This window comes from Bubalus bubalis, chromosome 4 (genome assembly GCF_019923935.1).
Source record: "Bubalus bubalis isolate 160015118507 breed Murrah chromosome 4, NDDB_SH_1, whole genome shotgun sequence".
Lineage (NCBI taxonomy): Eukaryota > Metazoa > Chordata > Mammalia > Artiodactyla > Bovidae > Bubalus > Bubalus bubalis.
Genome location: NC_059160.1, coordinates 52773452 through 52794158, shown reverse-complemented (window position 1 = coordinate 52794158; position 20707 = coordinate 52773452). Strand labels below are relative to the sequence as shown.

The 20707-nt window shown below is 45.0% G+C and overlaps 1 protein-coding gene across 2 annotated transcripts in view; it reads left to right on the top strand.

The window, feature by feature from the left end:
- The window catches only part of STAB2 (stabilin 2), a 168742-nt gene that overhangs the window by 50315 nt on the left and 97720 nt on the right, over positions 1-20707 (top strand). For both annotated transcript variants that reach the window (XM_045165397.1, XM_045165396.1), the window contains exons 14-22: positions 935-991; positions 1146-1271; positions 6960-7013; positions 7288-7368; positions 9711-9863; positions 11557-11619; positions 15520-15606; positions 16424-16510; positions 18156-18267. In XM_045165397.1, coding sequence (XP_045021332.1) covers positions 935-991; positions 1146-1271; positions 6960-7013; positions 7288-7368; positions 9711-9863; positions 11557-11619; positions 15520-15606; positions 16424-16510; positions 18156-18267 — 820 coding nt within the window. The remainder of the gene's footprint in view (positions 1-934; positions 992-1145; positions 1272-6959; positions 7014-7287; positions 7369-9710; positions 9864-11556; positions 11620-15519; positions 15607-16423; positions 16511-18155; positions 18268-20707) is intronic.

Here is a 20707-nt window from a genome sequence, read left to right as displayed (position 1 = left end):
CGCTTGTATTTCTGTTTTTAGTAGAATTCTGACACCTCTGTGGAGAAAGAGAAAGGCATCGCCTGAAGTGACTTAGCAGCAGCAGGTGTAGGAAAGAGGTTGATTTTGTGATCTTTTTCATAGACACACCTGATAACTCAGACCAATTGTCACATAAATTTATCCCTTGTGCATTATGGAGGAAGGCATATCTTCCCTGTGATAAAATTCATTCCCTCTAATCTATTTGATGATGGCCAAAGACTATCTTGGGGCTTCCCAGGTGACTCTAGTGGCAAAGAACCCGCCTGCCAAATGCAGGAGACATAAGAGATGCAGGTTTGATCCCTGAGTTGGGAAGGTCCCCTGGAGGAGGGCATGGCAACCCACTCCAGTATTCTTGCCTGGAGAATCCCATGGACAGAGGAGCCTGGCGGGCTACAGTCCACAGCGCTGCAAAGAGTCAGACATGACTGAAGTGACTTAGCATGCAAAGACTTTCAGAACATGCAGATCTGAACTACTGTTGAAATAAACACAGGAAGCACATGTATAATGTGTTGTGGTTAGCCAGATCCTTTTATAGATGTCCACTTTCCTCTTTATTTACCCTTAGCTTTCCATCAGAAAAGTGAAAGTGTTAGTCACTCAGTCGTGTCCAACTCTTTTACCTCATGGACTGTGGTCCACCAAGCTCCTCTGTCCATGCAATTCTCCAGGCAAGAATACTAGACTGGATTGCCATTACCTTCTCTAGGAGATCTTCCTGACCCAGGGATCAAACCCAGGTCTCCTGCATTGCAGGCAGATTCAGATGATTCTGAGCCACTGGGGAAGCCCATAGATGTCCACACTTCCATGAAATCCTGTCATCAGTCTTTTCATGTTAAAGCAGCTGTTTCCTAAACCACCTCCCTTTTTTGTACTGAACTTTAAGCAAAATGTCTCTTTTTAGCAAACCATAATGACCATGCTACAACCAAGATACAGCAAGTTCAGATCTTTGTTAGAGGTATGTACTTTTCATGAACTCATAGAAAGTTTTTTATGTCTAGTCCTTGGTACAATAAAATTAGCAGGGGGTATCAATTATAAATACTTTCTGGGGAATTCATGTATCTATCTGAGATAGGTTACAGATACAAATTTTCATTTCTTAAACGCAGAAAACCAGTGTGGGACATGCCTTAAATGAAGATGGGGTTGGTGGACCATACACTGTCTTTGTTCCAAGTGATGAAGCATTGAATAACATGAAGGATGGCACTCTTGATTATCTCCTTTCTTCAGAGGTATTGTATTCTGTGTACTCTAATGGTGTCATGACAGCATCACTGCTTCCGTCTGTACCTATTCAGGCTTTTTCTAAATTAAGGACAACAAATAAGTAGCACATGTACCACTTATATTTCTGCAACCAAGGCAGACATCATTAATCAATCACAGTGCTCTGGAACTAAGCCTAGATGTGGCTACAATCTCCCCAGTAGAGTTCCATGTCACTATAAGACCAGTCTATGTCCTTTCTCTTCTAAGATTTCTCAATAGCAAAATCATAAATTTTAAGTTCCCTACAACTCTAAAACCATCTAAAAATGAAGCCTGGCAGGGCATTCTGGGTTAAGTCTAGGTTAAATGTAAAAAGACTGTTATTTTTACAAGCTCCCAACTCTCCTTTCTATGGCTTTCAGTTCTCTCCCCAATAACCCTTTCCTTATACATCATAAACCTTCAACTCTTGCATGTCCTCCTCAAGAAAGGAGATTTGTTTTACTCTTTCAGTCTAGGGTAAAAATAATGGGCACCATTTAAAGTGTTTCCTCTTTCAGGAATAACAGCCTTAAACTGAAAAGAAAAGTGAAAATTGCTCAGTCGTGTCTGACTCTTTGCAACCCCATGGACTATACAGTCCATGGAATTCTCCAGGCCAGAATACTGGAGTGGGTAGCCTTCTCCAGGGGATCTTCCCAACCCAGGGATCAAATCCAGGTGTCCCGCATTGCAGGCAGATTCTTTACCAGCTGAGCCACAGGGGAAGCCCAAGAATCCTGGAGTGGGTAGCCTATCCCTTCTCCAGTGGATCTTCCCGACCCAGGAATCGAACCAGGATCTGCTGCATTGCAAGCAGATTCTTTACCAACTGAGCTATCAGGGAAGCCCAACTGAAAAGAAGGTTAGCTAATTATGGAATGTTTTATTAGAATGACAAATAGTGAAATTATAAAAAAAGCCACAAGCTTTTCCCCAGTGCCCTGAGGTCCTGCCACCATCTTGGAAATGGGGCAAAACTACTTCTGACCTCACATAGATCGGTGTTGATTACACAGAGGGTCTGAGTCTCTTAGAGTAGTGATCCTCAAACTTCAGCATGCTTAAGAATTACCCAGGGAGGGCTTCTCTGGTGGCTCAGTGATAAATAATCCTGCCAGTGAGAGAGACAAAGTTCAACCCTGATCCAGGAAGATCCCACATGCCACAGAGCAACTAAGCCCCTGTGTCACAACTGTTAAGCCTGTGCTCTAGAGCCAGGGAGCCACAACAAGAGATACTACTACAGTGAGAAGCCTGCACACCACAACTAGGGAGTAGCCCCCACTTGCCCCAAGAAATGCCTGTGCAGCGACAAAGATCCAGCACAGCTAAAACTAAGTAAATAATTTTTTTTAAATAAGAGAATTACCCAGGGAACTTGTTAAATAGGCAGATTACAGAAGCTCACCCCAAGAATTCTGATTTCATGGCATTGGAAATAGACATTTTGGTAAGCACCAGCTTTCTAGCTCAGATATCAAGTCACACTGCTTTTGGCACTTGAAGCTTGTTGCCTGAATGATGCAGAGGGTCACATGGACACATCCCTTTCTGGAATACTGTCAGGTATCTACGAGGATATCCCGCATCCAGAAGGCCTGCATGCTTAGTCACTTCAGTCATATCTGACTCTTTGCAACCCTATGGACTGTAGTCTCCCAGACCCCTCTGTCCATTGGATTCTCCAGGCAAGAATACTGGAGTGGGTTACCATTTCTTCCTCCAGGGATCTTTCCAACCCAGGGATAGAACCCGTATCTCTGCCTCCTGCATTGGCAGGCCGGTTCTTGACCACTAGTGCCACCTGAGAAGCCCTGCATCCAGAATACTTTGCATTAAAAAAAAAAAATAGGTATCAAGGAAATAAGTCAGAAGGTAATCTCTTATGTTACAAGCAGATGTTAAACATATTTAGAGATTTGTTACAGGTTTTCATTGAAAAAGTCATATTTCCCAGTGCCTTTAAAATAGGATGCTATTTTAAAAATATGAGTCACACTCAGGTTTCCTGAAACCTAGCTATTATAGGAAAGCTCTTAGTCTTCTCTTTAGAACTCATACTCATATTTAATTTTAAAAGCCAAAGAAGTAATAATTTCTCCCCTGGGAATCTATTAAAATTCTGAGATTATATGGTTTTTCTTTGATACAGATACTTTTTAATAAGAATAAAGGAGTTCTCAGAAACCTAATCAGGTGAACTTAAAATTAAAACCTTTTAGCTAGAATAGAAAAAGTCACCCTTGCTGCTTTTCTGTCAAGCACTTTTGTTCGAGAAGCTTCTCTCTTTTTGTAACTCCTTCCAGCAGTGACCGGGGCTGCCTCACTCAGGCTCTCGAGAATAGAATGTAACTCTTCCCATCTCCTAGACAAACCTAGACAACATATTAAAAAGCAAAGACATCACTTTGCCGACAAAGGTCTGTGTAGTCAAAGCTTTGGTTTTCCAGTAGTCGTGTACCAGTGTGAGAGTTGGACCATAAAGAAGGTTGAGCATCAAAGAATTGATGCTCTCGAACTGTGGTACTCGAACTGTGGAGAAGACTCTTCAGAGTCCCTTGGACAGCATGGAGATCAAACCAGTCCATCCTAAAGGAAATCAGTCCTGAATATTCATTGGAAGGACTGATGCTGAAGCTGAAGCTCCACTACTTTGGCCACCTGAGTCAGAGGGCTGACTCATTGGAAAAGACCCTGATGCTGGGCAAGATTGAGGGCAGTAGGAGAAGGGGGTGACAGGGTGAGATGACTGGATGGTATCACTGACTCAATGGACATGAGTTTGAGCAAGCTCCGGGAGATGGTGAAGGACAGAGTGGCCTGGTGTGCTGCAGTCAGACACGACTTAGCAACTGAGCAACAACAACAAGCTCCATTCAGTGAAATAACATCAGTAGCTTGAACTCAGTCCCTGGTAGGAATATTGACACCATGGAAACTGACCAGTACTATAAATCAGGGCTTATTTTTTCCTTATAGAATGGATTTAACAGCACAGCACTGCTCCTGGCTCTCAATCTCATTTCTCTCAAAGGCAATATCTTACTTCTCACAAAGAACATATAACTTCAAGTCTCTCAATCCTGAGTCTCAAATTGTTTTTCCACTTCCAATTTCTAGGTGAGGAATAGAATCATCTTTTCTACCGCTTTCTCTGGTCCAGAGCCAATGTGGGTCAAGATTCCTCAACCTATAGCAAGCTCCCTCTTTCTCCACGAATCTTAATGACATCCTTCAGTTTTAACTTCAGAGAGCAGCCTCAGCTAGAGACAATAAGCTCCCCGTCAGTTAGGCCAATGAAATGAAAGGTAGACTGGTTTCATTAGAAGGATGTTTTCCAGCTCTGCTTTGGGAATGCCTTGTTTCCTTCCCAGTTATCTTTCTGCTTCTCCTTGAAGCAAAATTTCAGTCCTGAACTATCTGATCCCTGCAGAGACCATAGCTACTGATCACAAGCCCCAGTGTATGACTTCTTCACTGAACTAGATAGAAATAAAAGCAAAGGGAGCAAGAGACCAGCCCCTGCCAATTCACAAAGACCTTGTGAGCAAAATGGGACAAAAAGAGGTGAATTTACAGAGTTCAAGGTCGTAGTCACTATTTGGTAGAAAAACTCTCCCTTTCTGTCTGTGGCACCAAACAACTCAGTTTTGTGGTTTGTTTGTTTTTACCTAACACAGCAAGTAGGAAGTGAATGTCCACATAAAGGAAAGAATACAATGCACCAACAAGCTCACCGAAGCATCACCTGTAAGAGAATCCTGTGGATCCAAGCTATCTGGACTAAACTCTGGCTGGATAATGGCCCCCAGCCAGATAAGTGGCAGGTTCAGACAATAGTGGAGTGATGCTGATCAACTCTTTGTCCCTTTCATTCTCCAGTTGCCTATAGAACAGGTCCGATGCTAATTAAGTCTTGAGGCTTTAGAAGTGGATAATCCAACTGATTAAGTCTTTCCTATAAAATAGAGGGCTGGAAGGGGTCCAAACCAACCCTGTTATTTTGCAGTCTAGAAGTGTGAGATGCTTGCTCAGGGTCACACAGAAGAAGAACCAGGACTAAACTCAGATTCCCAAGGTCCAGCTCAGTGACCTTCTCAGGACCTCTTCCCTCCTCCCTTTAATAACTTGCTGGCACAAATGTTTATGCAGGTCCTGCTGTGCTGACTGGGGACACAGTGATTAATAAGCCAGACAGACCCAGTTCCTGCCCTCTGGGAGTTTGAAGTTTACTTTGGTCTGGTATTTTCAAGGATCCCCACTTTTCCCCACCCTTTCTGCCACTGAGCATTCAAGCTTGTATTGGCATTGCTTCTGCCTGCAAGTCCTCGCTGCTAGGTTCCATAAAGTAGTTGTCAGGGAAAGTTAAGATGCAGAAGCTAAGTGATTTGCTCAAGGTCTTATGGTAACAGAACCAGGGTTACAGAAACCATCACTTCCAGGGCTGGCCAGCTGGTGGTCAATTTCAACATTCTTACCAGTCACCTGCCCTGTGCTTAATGCTGTTGATCTATAGATATGGTGGCCTTCCAAGTGTTCACACCAGGACAATTTTGAGAGTGAATGGAGCTGCCAGGATGATTGCTGTAATCCAGGGTTGTTCTAGACAAATGAGGATATGTGGTCCCTCTGCTTATAGGTAATTCCGCTGGCATAGGGGCCAAGGGGAAGTACAGAGAAGAATCTGGGTGAATGGAACTCGGGTTCAGCAGGGCTTTCTTTCTGCCTGGGACCTCACACTGTTGAAACATGTCCCTAGCAGGTCAGCCTCTTGGAGGTTATTATGATCTCGATTTGTGATCCTTTACCTTTCCAAGACACAGTAGCTATGGCTGTGCCACTGAAGTAGCAGAATTCAGGGCTTTGAAGCTTGTAACCCCTGGCTCTGACTCAGCTGGGAGATTACAGTCATGCTGTAGTCGACTGCCACTGCCTTCTTCCCCCAGAGAGTGGCCCCTGTGCGTCTTAATTCTGTCCACTGTCTCCAGGGCACCCCTCTAGGGACTGCTCATCCTGCTTAGAGTCCCAAGACTCTTTTTCTATTTCCTGAAGCATGAGAAACCTTGGAAAGGACCTCGAAGGTGAGATGAATATGTACCATAAGAACACAGAAGAAAGAGTCCTGGTCACATATTCCTAACAGGACTGTATGTTCCTAAATAACCAGTACATGGCCTGATGAGCCCACAGTTATTTATGGAGTGAGTGAAACAGAATCACAAACTGAGGCTGTCTTAGAAAATCTAGAAGGTAGCCTTAGACATTGAGAGAGGTGATGGAGCAGAGTAACTGGGACCTTGAGTTACTTCTCAATTTATAAGCCTGAGTTACTTCTCAGGCTTATAGTCTAAGTTATAAATAGCTTTGCAACCTTGGACATGGTTTAAAACTCAGTCTTATCACACATAAAATGAGTCAGTAGTATCCCCACCTCACAAGGCTGTGGGAGGACTAAATGAGAGGTGCACATAATATTATGGGAACAGCCCCTGCCTGTCACAAAAAATGTTAGTTATTTGGGGGATGGGGTTTTTCTCACCCTGGATTTCCCAAGAGAGATTATGCATCATTTATTTTTATTGACCAAGTGACCTTGAGAAATTTTACACAAGAGAGAGAAATCTGTGTTTTCCTCAATGACTTAAAGAAGTATTTTGATTCCTTTGCAGGGATCTCGGAAGCTTCTGGAACTCATCAGATACCACATTGTCCCATTTACTCAGGTTGGCCCTCCTTTCCTGCCCTATTTTTTTTCCCTGTTTTCAAGATATCTGGTCTTAAATTTCAATATTTTAGTGCTAGAGAATGTGTGACAATTATTTATTATCTTAGCTCTGAGCGCATGCTTATGTGAATAATGAACCTGTCATCTAAGAACTCTTCCAAACCCATTGCAGAAAGCTCCCATCACTTATTTCATAAACTTTCAAGTTATTTTTTACAGTGAAGACTCTGGGTACTGCTCTCAGTATCTCTATTGTTCCCTTGTTCTTGCAGCTGGAAGTGGCCACACTCATTTCGACCCCTCACATCAGGAGCATGGCCAACCAGATCATAAGATTTAACACAACCAACAATGTAAGTGAAAACTCTGTCTCTGGTGTCATTGCTCACATGTGTTTTTTCCTCTGCTTATGGCTGTCCATCGGGTTATCCTACCTCAACACTAATTCACAGGCTTCAGCTCTTTGTGATTGCTTCATTCATTCATTATGGCTTTCCGCAAATATCTGCTGAGCAACTCCAAGTGTGTGAGTCTAAACTAGAAGCCAAGGATAAAGATGCGGAAAAGACAGGCCTACATTCCAGCAAGGAAAACAACCCTTAAGCAACTAATTAGTGACCAGTTAGTTATTTAGTTACAGTTATAACAGGGCTCCCATGAGGAAGTTAAGAGGGCTCTGGAGCAGCAGAAGCAGCAACAGGAGTAGACAGCAGATCTGGGGCTCTAGAAGTCCTCAGTCAGAAGATGATGCTTCAAAGGATGAGTAGGAGCAAGTTCCAGGCAGAAGGCAAAGCAGGTGCAAAGGTCCTGAGGCGGGAGGGAACATGACTTATGTAAGAACCTCAAAGAAGGCAGTGTTATTCAGCTAACTTCTCAGGGTTGTAATATTAGCAGAAATCTGGCAGCAGAGAGATTATGTCTCCCGTTGGTTCACTATGGATGGTGATGGTGATGCCCCTTCAATCTTTCAACAAGTTTGTGTTGGGTGCCAAGAATGTGCCAGGCATCATTCTATGCCCTCAAGTTTGGAACAAACAGATAAAAGTCCCTGGTTGCATGGGACTTTCATTCTAGTAAATAAGATGATAGATCATAAGCAAATTAAATATATCCTATATCAGAGTAGTAAGTGTTAAGGTAAAAAAAAAAAAAAACAGCAAAGCAAAGATAGGAAATAGAAAGTGGGAATGGGGCTGACATTTTAGATACAGTGTCTAAGAATTCCTCATGGAGAAGAAAATATGTGAGCAAAGACCTGATGGAAATGAAGGAATAGGCACTGTGAGTACCTGGGGGAAGAGTATTCCAGAGAGAGGAAACAGAGAGTGCAAAAGTGCAAAGCAAGGAGCGTGCCGGCCTGATTGAGGAACAGCAAGGTCCTTGGGGCCAGAACAGAGGGACAAGAGGAGTGAGGTCAGAGGAGGTCCAGGCAATAAGAGGGAGAAGGAGAGGTGTGGTCAGGTCACATGTGGCCTAAAAACTCAGGGAAAGGATGAAGGCTCTTAGTTTAAAAGAGATAAAAAGCCATTAGAGGATTTTGAGCAGCGGAATGATGTGATCAGACATACATCTGGGGAGACTATTTAGGAGGGAATGTAATAACTCAGAGAACAGGGGCAGTGACTAGCGGGGAGACAGGGAAAGGGGCAAAATAGAGGTACACATTACTGGGCATAAGATAGGCTTAAGGATGTATTATACAACCTGGGCGGAGGAGCCTGGTAGGCTGCAGTCCATGGGGTCGCTAAGAGTCGGACATGACTGAGCGACTTCACTTTCACTTTTCACTTTCATGCATTGGAGAAGGAAATGGCAACCCACTCCAGTGTTCTTGCCTGGAGAATCCCAGGGACGGGGGAGCCTGGTGGGCTGCCGCCTATGGAGTCGCACAGAGTCGGACACGACTGAAGCGACTTAGCAGCAGCAGCAGCAACAGCATACGACCTGGGGAGTGGAGGCATTATTTTCTAATAACTGTAAGTGGAAAATAACCTTTAGAATTTGTGTCAAAGTTTTTTAGTTAAGTAGAAGGAATGATGGTAACTGAGAGCAGAGTGGTAGCTGAGACCTGGTAAGGAGTGGTTGAATTCCGAAGGTGTTTTGAATTTGCTGAGGGATCCAATGGGGGATGAGGAAAGAGGAAGCCAGAGACGTTTCCTGAGCTTCTGACTGGAGCCACCAGAAGGATGGTGTTGCCATTAGTATCACCCAGCGAGATTTGGAAGGAAAGTAGAGATCAGAATTCTTTGCCAATTTGTTCATTTTCTGCTCCCTCGCCTACAACATAAGCAGGAACTTGTCTGAGTTTGTTCACTGATATCTCCTGAGACCCCAAAGTAGAGTCGCTCCAATGTATCTGAACAAATGGATCTCCATTTCACCATGGGAGTAAAACAGTTTGCCCAAGGTCTCATAGCAAATATATCACAGAACTCAAATAGTTATACCTCCTCCCCAGTCCAGCACTGGCAAGGACCATTTCTGCAAGGGCATCCTTGCTTAGAATCAGTTGAGAATTCATTCAACAGATTTGTCTTTCCCTGTCAGCCAAGCCCTTCTAACCACAATCCTCCCCTCAGGAGAAAGTTAAGTGAAGTTGAAGGCTCTTTCAGGAAGCTGCCACCATTCAGATCTGCCTGGGGGCCACCAGCGCTCCTCAGGCAGAAAGATGAAAGATGGTGTTGTTTCTCTCCAGGGACAGATTCTGGCAAATGGCGTGGCACTGGAAGAAATGGAAGTCGCTGCCAAAAACGGCCGGATTTACACGCTGACTGGAGTCCTCATACCTCCCTCCATCATCCCAATCCTGCCCCATCGATGTGATGAAACAAAGAGGGAGATGAGACTGGTAAGGAAACTAGGGAACTCAATAAGGGGACCCTAAAGAGCCCTCACAGAGCAGACCATTCCGTCCTCCTGATTCTGAGGGAACTGACAGGGAGAGTCTCACACGGGAGCCTTGTTCTAAAGGATTTTCTGTCTTCATGAAGAGGCAGCGGGACCTGAGGTCCTATTTCATTGAACACAAACCAAAATTCCTGGGGGAATTTCCACACTGACCATTGCTACCCTGGTATATTCATTTTCTAAAGCTGCCACAACAAGTTACCACAAAACAAGTGACTCAAAGTAACAAAAATTTATTCTCTCAACAGTTCTGGAAGCCCGAAGTCCAAAATCAGGGTTTCCTATTTCCATTGCAACTTTTTGGCTTAGCTGGTTTTAATCAGAACAACTAAATTTCAACAAGCTTTTGAACAACCTGGACCAGAGCCACCCCACAACAAGGCGGGGAGTCACAGCTTCCCTTGTCTTCCACAGACTTCCTTCCCTGAACTTGAACAACAGCTGCTCAGGGTGGGAGAGCTCTAAACAAGTCTAACTGTTGACTCCTATCAAGTCTTTCCTGCAGATTGTTCAAGAGCTTATTCTCCATTTCCTCACAAAAAAGAATCAAGATGTGGGCTTGAGCCACAACCCAAAGAATTTTAGTTAAATAAGAAGAGCTTCCCCATAGCTGCCTTAGAATGAAGCCTTCTTTTACTGTTTTGTCTGGATTTAAATCAAACCAATGTGCTCTGGTTTAGGGTTGTTCTGATTAGATCTGTTAAAAGTAGCAGTGAATTCTCTAGAAAGTATTGAGGGCTAGTAAACAGTAGGAATAGCTAGTCCCTTCTAGAAATCTGTTTTCAGAACCCATAGCTGCCTTTGGGCATGTATACTTAGATTTAGAGGTTTAATTAATAATTCTCTATACCAGTTAGGATCCCTGCCGGATACAGAATTTATCCCAGTGGTTCAAATGAAGAGACTTTAATTAAGAATCTGTGACAGAGGGGTGGGCAGGGCTGAGGAAACAAGCAAGTGATTCTGGGCCATTCAGGGAGAAGCAGTGGCAGGAAACCAATACAGCAGAGAATCAAGGGTGGGTAGGAGAGAGAATCACCTGCGGCCACTGGGAGCAGGGCAAAGGGAAGAAGAGGTGTCCACCAGGAGCTGGAGAGATGGCACTCGAGCAGAGAGGGAGCAAGAAAGAGATACCTTGACCCTGTCTTCCTCCTACCCACCGATATCCTGCTGGCCCCTCACCCAGACCAACTGGAAACTGGTGAGGAAGCCCAAGGTTGACCTGCTGAAGCAAAGAACCCAGTAGCGAAAGTCAGAGGGACTTGAGTGTGTAGTCAATGCTAATGCTTTGTCCTTGGAACAGGTGGGCAACTGCAGTGTCCCCTCAGGGGCAGGGGCCTCCCTACATGGCTGAGGGTTGACCAGAAGCCTGAGGCCTGCAGACGGTCTGAACCTGAAAGAGGATGAGGAAGGGGCTCCTCTGAGCAGACCTAGTTACTTCTCCCAAACCTCTCTGGAGTTGACATCACTCCTTCTCTCTAGGGAGGAGGCAGTAGGGGCAGGGAGAGGGGCCAAGAGTGGGATGCTAGTGGGACTACCTTTCTAAGGGGCATAAGGAGACATAAGGCCAGATGCAGTGGCCTGCTGCTGCTTCTTATAGAGACCCCTGCACTGACCCCTGTCCTTCCTTCCAGGGCACATGTGTGAGCTGTTCCCTGGTGTACCGGAGCAAATGTCCCACTGACTCCGAGCCCACAGTGAGTGTGACAGCTTCAGAGAAGCACACATCACCCCAGCAACCCCACGGGTGTGATTTCTCATCCTTCCCACCTTCCCTCTTAAAAGATAATCATTCCAACTAGGATTGGCTCTTAGCCTGCTCTATCTGGGGGGACAGTAGAAAGATAGCTCACAGATCTGTGTTTGAGTTCTTGCTCACTTATCCAAGGTAAGTTGGTTCACATTTTCACTCTAATTTTCTTATCTGTAAGTAGTAGTAATAATAATAATAATAGCAACATCCACAGCAGAAGCAGGATTAGCATAGATAAAAACCCAAGTGCAATGCCTGGATCAAATAGCCACTCAGTAAACATTCCCTCTCTAATCTTCCTCTTAAATAAAATCCATTGTTTGTTTAAGAGAGACAAAACTTTACCTCCACCCTCTTGGGGTCTGCAAGACCCTGGTCGGGCCTGCAAATTAAGTTGATATAAGATAAATTAACAGGAGAAAAGCACAATTTTTTTTTTTTTTTTTTACATATACATCAGTTCAGTGACTCAGTTGTGTCCAACTCTTTGTGACCCCATGGACTGCAGCACGCCAGGCCTCCCTGTCCAACACCAACTCCTGGAGCTTGCTCAAACTCATGTCCATTGAGTCGGTGGTGCCATCCAACCATGTCATCCTCTGTCATCCCCTTCTCCTCCTGCCTTCAATCTTTCCCAGCATCAGGGTCTTTTCAAATGAGTCAGTTCTTCACATTAGGTGGCCAAAGTATTGGAGTTTCAGCTTCAGCATCAGTCCTTCCAATGAATATTCCAGACTGATTTCCTTTAGGATGGACTGGTTGGATCTCCCTGCAGTCCAAGGGATTCTCTAGTCTTCTCCAACACCACAGTTCAAAAGCATCAATTCCTCGGCACTCAGCTTTCTTTATAGTCCAACTCTCACATCCATACATGACTACTGGAAAAACCATAGCTTTGACTAAATGGTCCTTTGTCGGCAAAGTAATATCTCTGCTTTTTAATATGCTGTCTAGGTTGGTCATAACTTTTCTTCCAAGGAGCAAACGTCTTTTAATATCATGGCTGCAGTCACCATCTGCAGTGATTTTGGAGCCCAAAAAATAAAATCTATCACTGTTTCCACTGTTTCCCCGTCTATTTGCCATGAAGTGATAGGACCAGGTGCCATGATCTTCGTTTTCTGAATGTTGAGTTTTAAGCCAACTTTTTCACTCTTCTCTTTCACTTTCATTAAGAGGCTCTTTAGTTCTTCGCTTTCTGCCATAAGGATAGTGTCATCTGTGTATCTGAGGTTATTGATATTTCTCCTGGCAATCTTGATTCCAGCTTGTGCTCCATCTAGCCCAGCATTTCGCATGTACATAGGAGTTTCCACTGGAGAAGGAAATGACAACCCACTCCAGTATTCTTGTCTAGGAAATCCCATGGACAGAGTCTGAGCCTGGTGGGCTAGAGTCCACGGGGTCGCAAAGAGTTGGACATGACTTAGCAACTGAGCACAGGAGCTTCCATAGGAGAATGAAGACCCAGAGAAATAGCAAAACCCAAGTGTTTATAGAGTAGGTTGAACAAAGATGGGTAACTGTGGAAAAGTAACTAAAATGTGAAATATATTTCACAATATATACCTACATCAAGTCATTATCACTATGTTATATGTCTTAAACTTGTGTACAAGTTTTTTGTATCTGTTATTTTTCAAGTGCCTTTAGCTCAAAATAATCCACATGGCTCATTTGGAGGGGGCATGTTCTGCTGCACTTCATTGGTGTTTGCTCTTCCCAGGCATCTTTCTGGAGAGAAATAAATGAAATATCAAGAAAATGACACTAGAACCATCAAAACATTGTCAGGCTTCATTGAATTCCACACCATGTCTACTGAGGAATATAGAGTTGGTTAAGGAGCACAAGGGCTTACCTGGCAGCTAAGTGGTAAAGAATCTGCATGCAATGCAGCAGTCCCAGGTTTGATTCCTGTCAGGAGGATCTCCTGGAGAAGGAAATGGCAACCCAGTCCAGTATTCTTGTTTGGGAAATCCCATAGATGGGGAGACTGGTGAACTACAGTCCATGGGGTCCTAAAGACACAACCTAGCAACTAAAACAACAACTACAACTACACCAGGGGGCATAATGATGAATAAGATATTGTTTTGTTTTTGTCCTGAGAAGTTCTAATCTAAAAAGGAAAACAGACCATAGTACAACGATCCATAAGTCATAGGCCAGGTAAGTACTCTGCTGGTTGTAAAAGCAACAAGTTTGAAGATAAAATTGACAACAGAAATTCCTGCCTCTAAGTTTGTCCTAAGAAAGACCTTCCCAACCAGAGAGTTCATCCCACACTAGAATAGATGGCTAAAGAGAGTGATGAGTTTACACAATCCTATTGTGGAGCACTTCATGAAGAAAAAAAACAAACACACACTAAAATAGGCATAAGTGTTCAGATATTTGCTCAGTGAAGCCGGCGCCCCCGAGTCCTGCAGGATGCTGTCAATGAATAGTTGTGGAGAGGGAGGGGGGAAACTGGTGACTGGCATCCCAGTGATTGCTGTGTGCCAGACACTGTTCTAAATGCTCTGTGCGGCAAGCCTGCAAGAGAGGCACCTTATCATACCAGTGTATAACCTGAGAACTAAGGCGAGGAGACATAACAGCCCTCACACAAGGTCACACAGCTGGTAGGCACAGACCATGAGCCTACATTGCCTCAGCCCAAGGAAAGAGAAGCAAGAGAGGAAAGGAGAAATGAGATGCATGGGTCAGAGCCCAGAGAGCCCCAAACTGCCCCTCCCAGGCTCCTGTGGTCTGTATTTGGCTAAGTATCCTGACAGCCAAAGAGAGAGTTGAGTACTTCTTCCTCAATGACCTCAGAATTCCTCCAGACATCTAAGATTTTAGGATTTTACTGACTGTGGAAGTTTTCATTGCTCTCTTCTTGTGTAAGAGACTAAGATGAGGAGTACCTCAATACTAGTTTTTATCTAACACAAAATTTGAGCCATGGATTAAATGCTCAGGATTAAAGTTGAGATCAGCACTTTTGTCCCATTTCACAGATTAGGCAGCTTGAGGCCCAGGAGGCAGTATGACTTGCCTCTGAGATCCTAAAGTTAGTAGGCGGTAAGACCCATTCTCTCGACTTACCACTTACCAGTAGTGTTTCCTTGAAAGAAGATTTAACCAGTCCAGGCCTCAGTTGCCTCATCTATTAAGAAAAGGGATGAGAAATAGCCACACAGAGTTAAATAATGATGATCTCCTATGGGCAGTGTGTCTGGCCCTAGGAGGTTCTCAATAAATGGTAGTTCTCAATCATTCTGAGTGGGTATCAGAGGTTAAAGAATGGTAGGAAATCTGCCCCTATAATCCACAGACTGCACTGTTTTGTTTGGTAGATCTTTGTACCAACTAGGATGGAAATCTCTAATAGCTCCAGAATTTCTGAATAGGAGGTTTTGTGTGTGTGCGCTAAGCTGCTTCAGTCATGTCTGACTCTTTGCAACCCTGTGGACAGTAGCCCTCCAGGCTCCTTTGCCCAGGAAGAGGTTAGAGCTGGTTATTAATTGGAAGGAAGGCTAAACCACACCCACGGTGCACAGGAACATGTTCCCAGATCGATCAGCAATGTCTGCCAGGACACGAGAGGGGACGAAAGGTACCTATGCCCCAGGTCACCATGCAAACCCTGGCCTGTATTCTCCCAACAAGGAAACAGAGGTCTAACAGGTGACTGAGTTCTGCCTGGACCTGTGTGAGCTGTGTACTTTAGTGCTCTATCCTGGCATCGATGGTAAACTGGAGGAAATACATCATCTGGTGTATAGAGAAGCCAAGTGATGTCCAGATGACCTCAAAATGCAGACTGCGATGCTTTTTCTTCTTGACTTTCTTCCAGACACTCTTTGTTCACAAGTGTATCTATACTGGCCGAATCAGGAGCCCGAAGAATGGATGTGCCAGATACTGTAATGCCACCGTGAAGGTGAGGCGTGTGTGTGTGGCCGAGGACCTCATCCAGACCACCAAGGCCCATACAGAAGCCAGCAGGCTGGGCAGTTCTTAGGCCCCAGGGTCTGTGAATCAGAGGTTGCCAGTGGGAACTTGACCACATTTTCCTGCAAAGGAAGCTTTGAGCAGAGTTCCCTGCATCTTTGCATCCATCCCATGGTTCCTATGGCTCTTAATACAGAACCCACACCCCTGACACTCCCCTACCTGGTGCACACTCAGCAGTGCCCCTGGCGTGGCTCTCACCTCGTTCCCACCTCAGCATGTGTGCCTTTGCTAGTTTCTCCCTCAGAATGCTTTTCCAGGTTTTCTCAGGGCTGACTCATCTCTCAAGTCTCCATTCCGCCATCGCTTCCTCTGTCACCGCCCAATCCACAGTGGCCCCCCAGTGTCCCCACACCTCTGTCCCCAGCCACCATTTGATAACAGCACCTCATTTTCCCAGCACATACCACTCTCTCAAATCTTTTTTTTTTTTAATTTATTATTTGTGTCTTCCCTGACTAGCTGGACCACAGGCTCCATGAGCACAAGCCCGTGTCTCTCTTGCTCGTACGGTGCCAGAGCCAGGCAGGCAGCCAGGGGCAGCCCTCAGGAGGTTCACGGTGAACTGATGGCTAAGCACAAGCCACGCTGTCATCCACCCGAGAAAAAGGCATTCTCCTGGGGAGGGGAGGAGGCCGATACTGTTTGTGATTGTAATTGAAATGAAAATGAATAAAATGAATTTCCTTTGAGGAACTGGCACTCTGCTTTGGATTCAAAAAGGCAACATGCATTTTGTTTTTCAGATTCCAAAATGCTGCAAAGGCTTCTACGGGCCAGACTGCAACCAGTGCCCAGGAGGCTTCTCGAATCCGTGCTCCGGGAACGGGCAGGTGATGAGGGCTGAGGCTTACTTTTTCACAAAGGCTGAGGTTGACCTGTGTTGTTGTTGTTCAGTTGTTCATCGGACTCTTTTCAAGGCCATGGACTGAAGCATGCCAGGCTTCCCTGTCCTTCGCTATCTCCCAGAGTTTGCTCAAACTCATGTCCATTGAGCCTGTGATGCCATCCAACCATCACATCCTCTGTCGTCCCCTTCTACTCCTGCCCTCAATCTTTCCCAGCATCAGGGTCTTTTCTAATGAGTCGGCTCTTTGCATCAGGTGGCCAAAGCATTGGAGCTTCAGCTTCACTATCAATCCTTCCAGTGAATATTCAGGATTGATTTCCTTTAGGATTAATGGGTTTCACCTCCTTTCAGTCCAAGGGACTCTCAAGAGTCTTCTCCAAAACCACAGTCCAAAAACATCAATTCCTTGGCACTTAGCTTTCTTTATGGTCCAACTCTCACATCCATACATGACTACTGGAAACACCATAGCTTTGACTAGACAGACCTTTGCCGGCAAAGTAATGTTTCTGACCTGTGTTAAGTCAAAAAAAAAAGAATTCTTAAAACTATTAAACCAAGAAATGATCCAATGCCAGTCACGGTTCCCAGGGAACAAAAGAAACAGATCAGTTGCTAAAAGAACAGAAGATGTCTGCAGGAGAAGGAATCTTTCCTGGGGGAATGGCAGGGAGCAGGGTGTCCGGCAAGGTCCCTTCTGGCCCGCTTTCCTTCTGCTGAGGGCATGACCTTGAACAACTCAGCAAGGCTTTCTGGACCCCACTTTCCTCCTGTGGGAGATAGCATTGTTGGCCTGTATTGATGTTCCAAGATTTTTTAGGATCAAAATTTTGTTATTCTTTTAAAAAAAAAAAAAAGAAAAACTGCTCAGTGAATGCTTTTTTATCCCATCTACAAAACCTGGCTTAATGAAGTGTAAGAGCCAGAACTTGACTCATCTTGCATGGAGGCCAGGGCTGAACAAACAAAGGTAAAAGAGGCTGTGGTTCGTTTGGGGAAATCATGGATCTGCACATACAAGAAATCCCTGTCAAAAATATGCCTCTTTCAAGGGGAAGGAAAAACTGCCTGACCACCAAGGGGGATACCACACAGGCAAGGGTAATAGGGCAAAGCTGCTACGAATTAACCTCTGTAGCTGGGAGATCTGTTTGGGGCCACAAGCCCTATTGTGATGCATGTCAGTCAATACAAATCTAACCTTGAAATTGCTGGAGAGCTAGGGGGCAAAATGCACACACTGAAGGGACAAACACTGCCATTTGGAGTCACATAGCTGAGCACGTGAGAATCTGCAGAGAAAGGCCGGCCTTCGTTCTGAAGGTTGGAGGTTTATCAGTCCGACCCTTAGGCATTGTGTAGAGGTTCCAGTTGTGACTGGCCCCCCTCAAGTGACTTCCTGTAAAGTTCTGAATCCTGGCTCAGGATTCCTATATGTCCCTGTCTTAGCTTTGTACCTAACACCCACGGCTCCACTTTCCACAAGGGTTCCCAGAGAGTCATTTCAAGCAGAACTGAATCTGAGTCAAAGAAGCAGGTCAGGAAACAAGCATCCAGGACTCCTGGCCAGGGGTAGGGGGTGGGAGGTGTGTTGTCCTGACGGCCAGGGGCCCTGTCTTTGTTCCCAGTGCACCGACGGCCTTGATGGCAACGGGACGTGTGTCTGCCAGGATGGCTTCCAAGGCTCCCGGTGCCAGTTCTGTTCAGACCCCAGTAAATACGGACCTCAGTGTGACAAAAGTAAGTGTCGTTTCCAGAGCTGCCTTCCGCTCCTTAGCCAGGGTCCCCACGGCTCTGTGGTGCAATCCTGGTGTTGGGTGCCCCTTGGCTTGGTGGGTGCCCCTACCACAGGGCATTTCTTAAGCCCTTGGGTCCCAAACGCTAGCATGTGCCAGGTTGCTGAGCCCCCTCACAGAGCTCTGAGATAGAAGGCCTGAGTGGTACCCTGGGGATTTGCAGCTCTTAACAAGTCCCCTGGGATGTCAGCACCACTGACCCAAGAGCACCTTTAAAAACCAGTCATGTAGGGTTTCCCATGTACCTGCACTGATCATGGACTTCTTAGCAGCACACAGCCTCCCCACCTTTCAAGCAGTCGTCTTCTGTCAGCTCCTCCCTTTGCTAAATGTGTGGCCTTGGGTTAGTTAAGCCTCCATTTCCTCATCTATAAAATGAGAGTCATATCGGTAACTACCTCCTAAGGCTAGTACAAGTTATAAATGGAAAGCACTTGCCCGAGAACAATGCCTGGCACCTAGTATGCACTACCAATATTCTTATCTATTATTGTTATTCTTATCTATTATTGTTATTCTTATCTATTATTGTTGGCACTGTTGCCGTTATGCTAAGTTTAGTGACATAAATGTCAGGAAACTCATAGAACATGTAGAAAGTTCTACAATACTAGGTATTGAAAAATATACAGCCATATAATCTTAGCAAATACATTGTTCTTAAAAATAATACAATGTGAATATAAAAGTATATAAATAAAAATATACATCTCTGTGTATCTAAGCTAAGATTAGAAGTTGCTGGGGGAAAAAAATAAATGGCTTCCTTGGTGGCTCAGTCGGTAAAGAATCTGCCAGCAATGCAGGAGACCTGGGTTTGATCCCTGAGTCAGGAAGATCCCCTGGAGAAGGAAATGGCAACCCAATCCAGTAACCTTGCCTGGAAAATCCCATGGACAGAGAAGCCTGGCAGGCTATAGTCCATGGGTTCAGAAGAGTCGGACACAACTTAGTGACTGCACCACCACCACCACCAAGCTGAGATCAGAGCTTGATGGGGGAAAAAAAATGAAGAGATCAGAGCTTGCTGTGGAATCAGACCAACATGAAGTTAAAGCTCCATTCTGAAACTTACTGGCTGTATGACCTTAAAGGGAATTCCCTGGTAGTCCAGTGCTTAGGACTCCATGCTTTCACTGCTGAGGGCATAGGTTCTATCCCTGGTCAGAGAATTAAGTTCCCACCAGCCATGTGGCACAGTAAAAAAAAAAAAAAAAAAAATCTGAGACCTTAGAAAAAGTCTCTCACTGAAGCTCAGTTTCCCCATTTATAAAATGGAGACAATACTGTACCCACTTCGTAGGTGGCTGATTAAGTTGGATCATAATTGAGGACTAGAGCCCAGAGCACGTACCTAGCAAGTAATCAGTAAATGAAGCCATTCTTACTACTATCACTGCTAACTCCACTCATCTGTTACAGAACACACAACCCCTCTCCTCTCTTACCGTATCTGATTTTCACAGCTACCTCTCAAGAGGGATGGGACACCAGAGCCCAGCAGAGTCAGGGCTGCCGATCCTAGTCCAATGCTCTTTTTGCCAAATAAGGTTTCTGAGGGGAAAGAAAATAGGGGCTTATTCCACAGCCTGTTGATGGAGGCATTTTTATGAGGCTAGCAGGCAGGATGCTAAGGCTGGGAAAGGACTGGTAGGCTTCCTGCTCCAAAGCCTCTCGTCCAGGTTTGTGACTGCCCACCACCTCACACTGGGGAGCTTCCTCTTCTTTCTGGGGTCTTGTTCCTTGCTAACTAAGCCCTGACTTTCATAAATGTTTATGGAAAGTCTTTTATGTTTCTTTTTCCTGGATGCTGGCTCCAAGCCCCCACACTAATTCCTCTCCCCGCAGTCCCTTCTGGGGCAAAACCACAGATTCCTTCATTTCTGATCATATTCAAACCCCCAAATCCTTGCCACCTGCCTTTGAGAATCTCTAGAGTGTGAGCCTGACTCTGATAATTGCTGCTTTTGCAGCAATTTTTAAATATTTGTAATCAAAAACAAAATCAGCAGCTAAGATGATAACAGGCAGGTGGAAATGCCAGTCGATTTACTGATCTACTGTTAGTGACTCATGGTCACTAACTGAAATGGAATTTGAAGGTCTGAGTTCAAGTCCCTGTATGGGAACTTACCAGCAAGTTAGGCAAATTAGACAATCACCTCTCTGGGCTCAGTTCCCTCATTTTGAACATGGGAACGGTACAAGTACCTACCTCTTGAAGCTGGTGACTATGAATGAGAGTGGTTTGGTCACTAATTCATGTCTTTGTGACCTCATGAACTGTAGCCCACCAGGCTTCTCTTTCCATGGGATTTCCCAGGCAAGAATAGTGGAGTAGGTTGCCATTTCCTTCTCCAGGAGATCTTCCTGACCCAGGGATC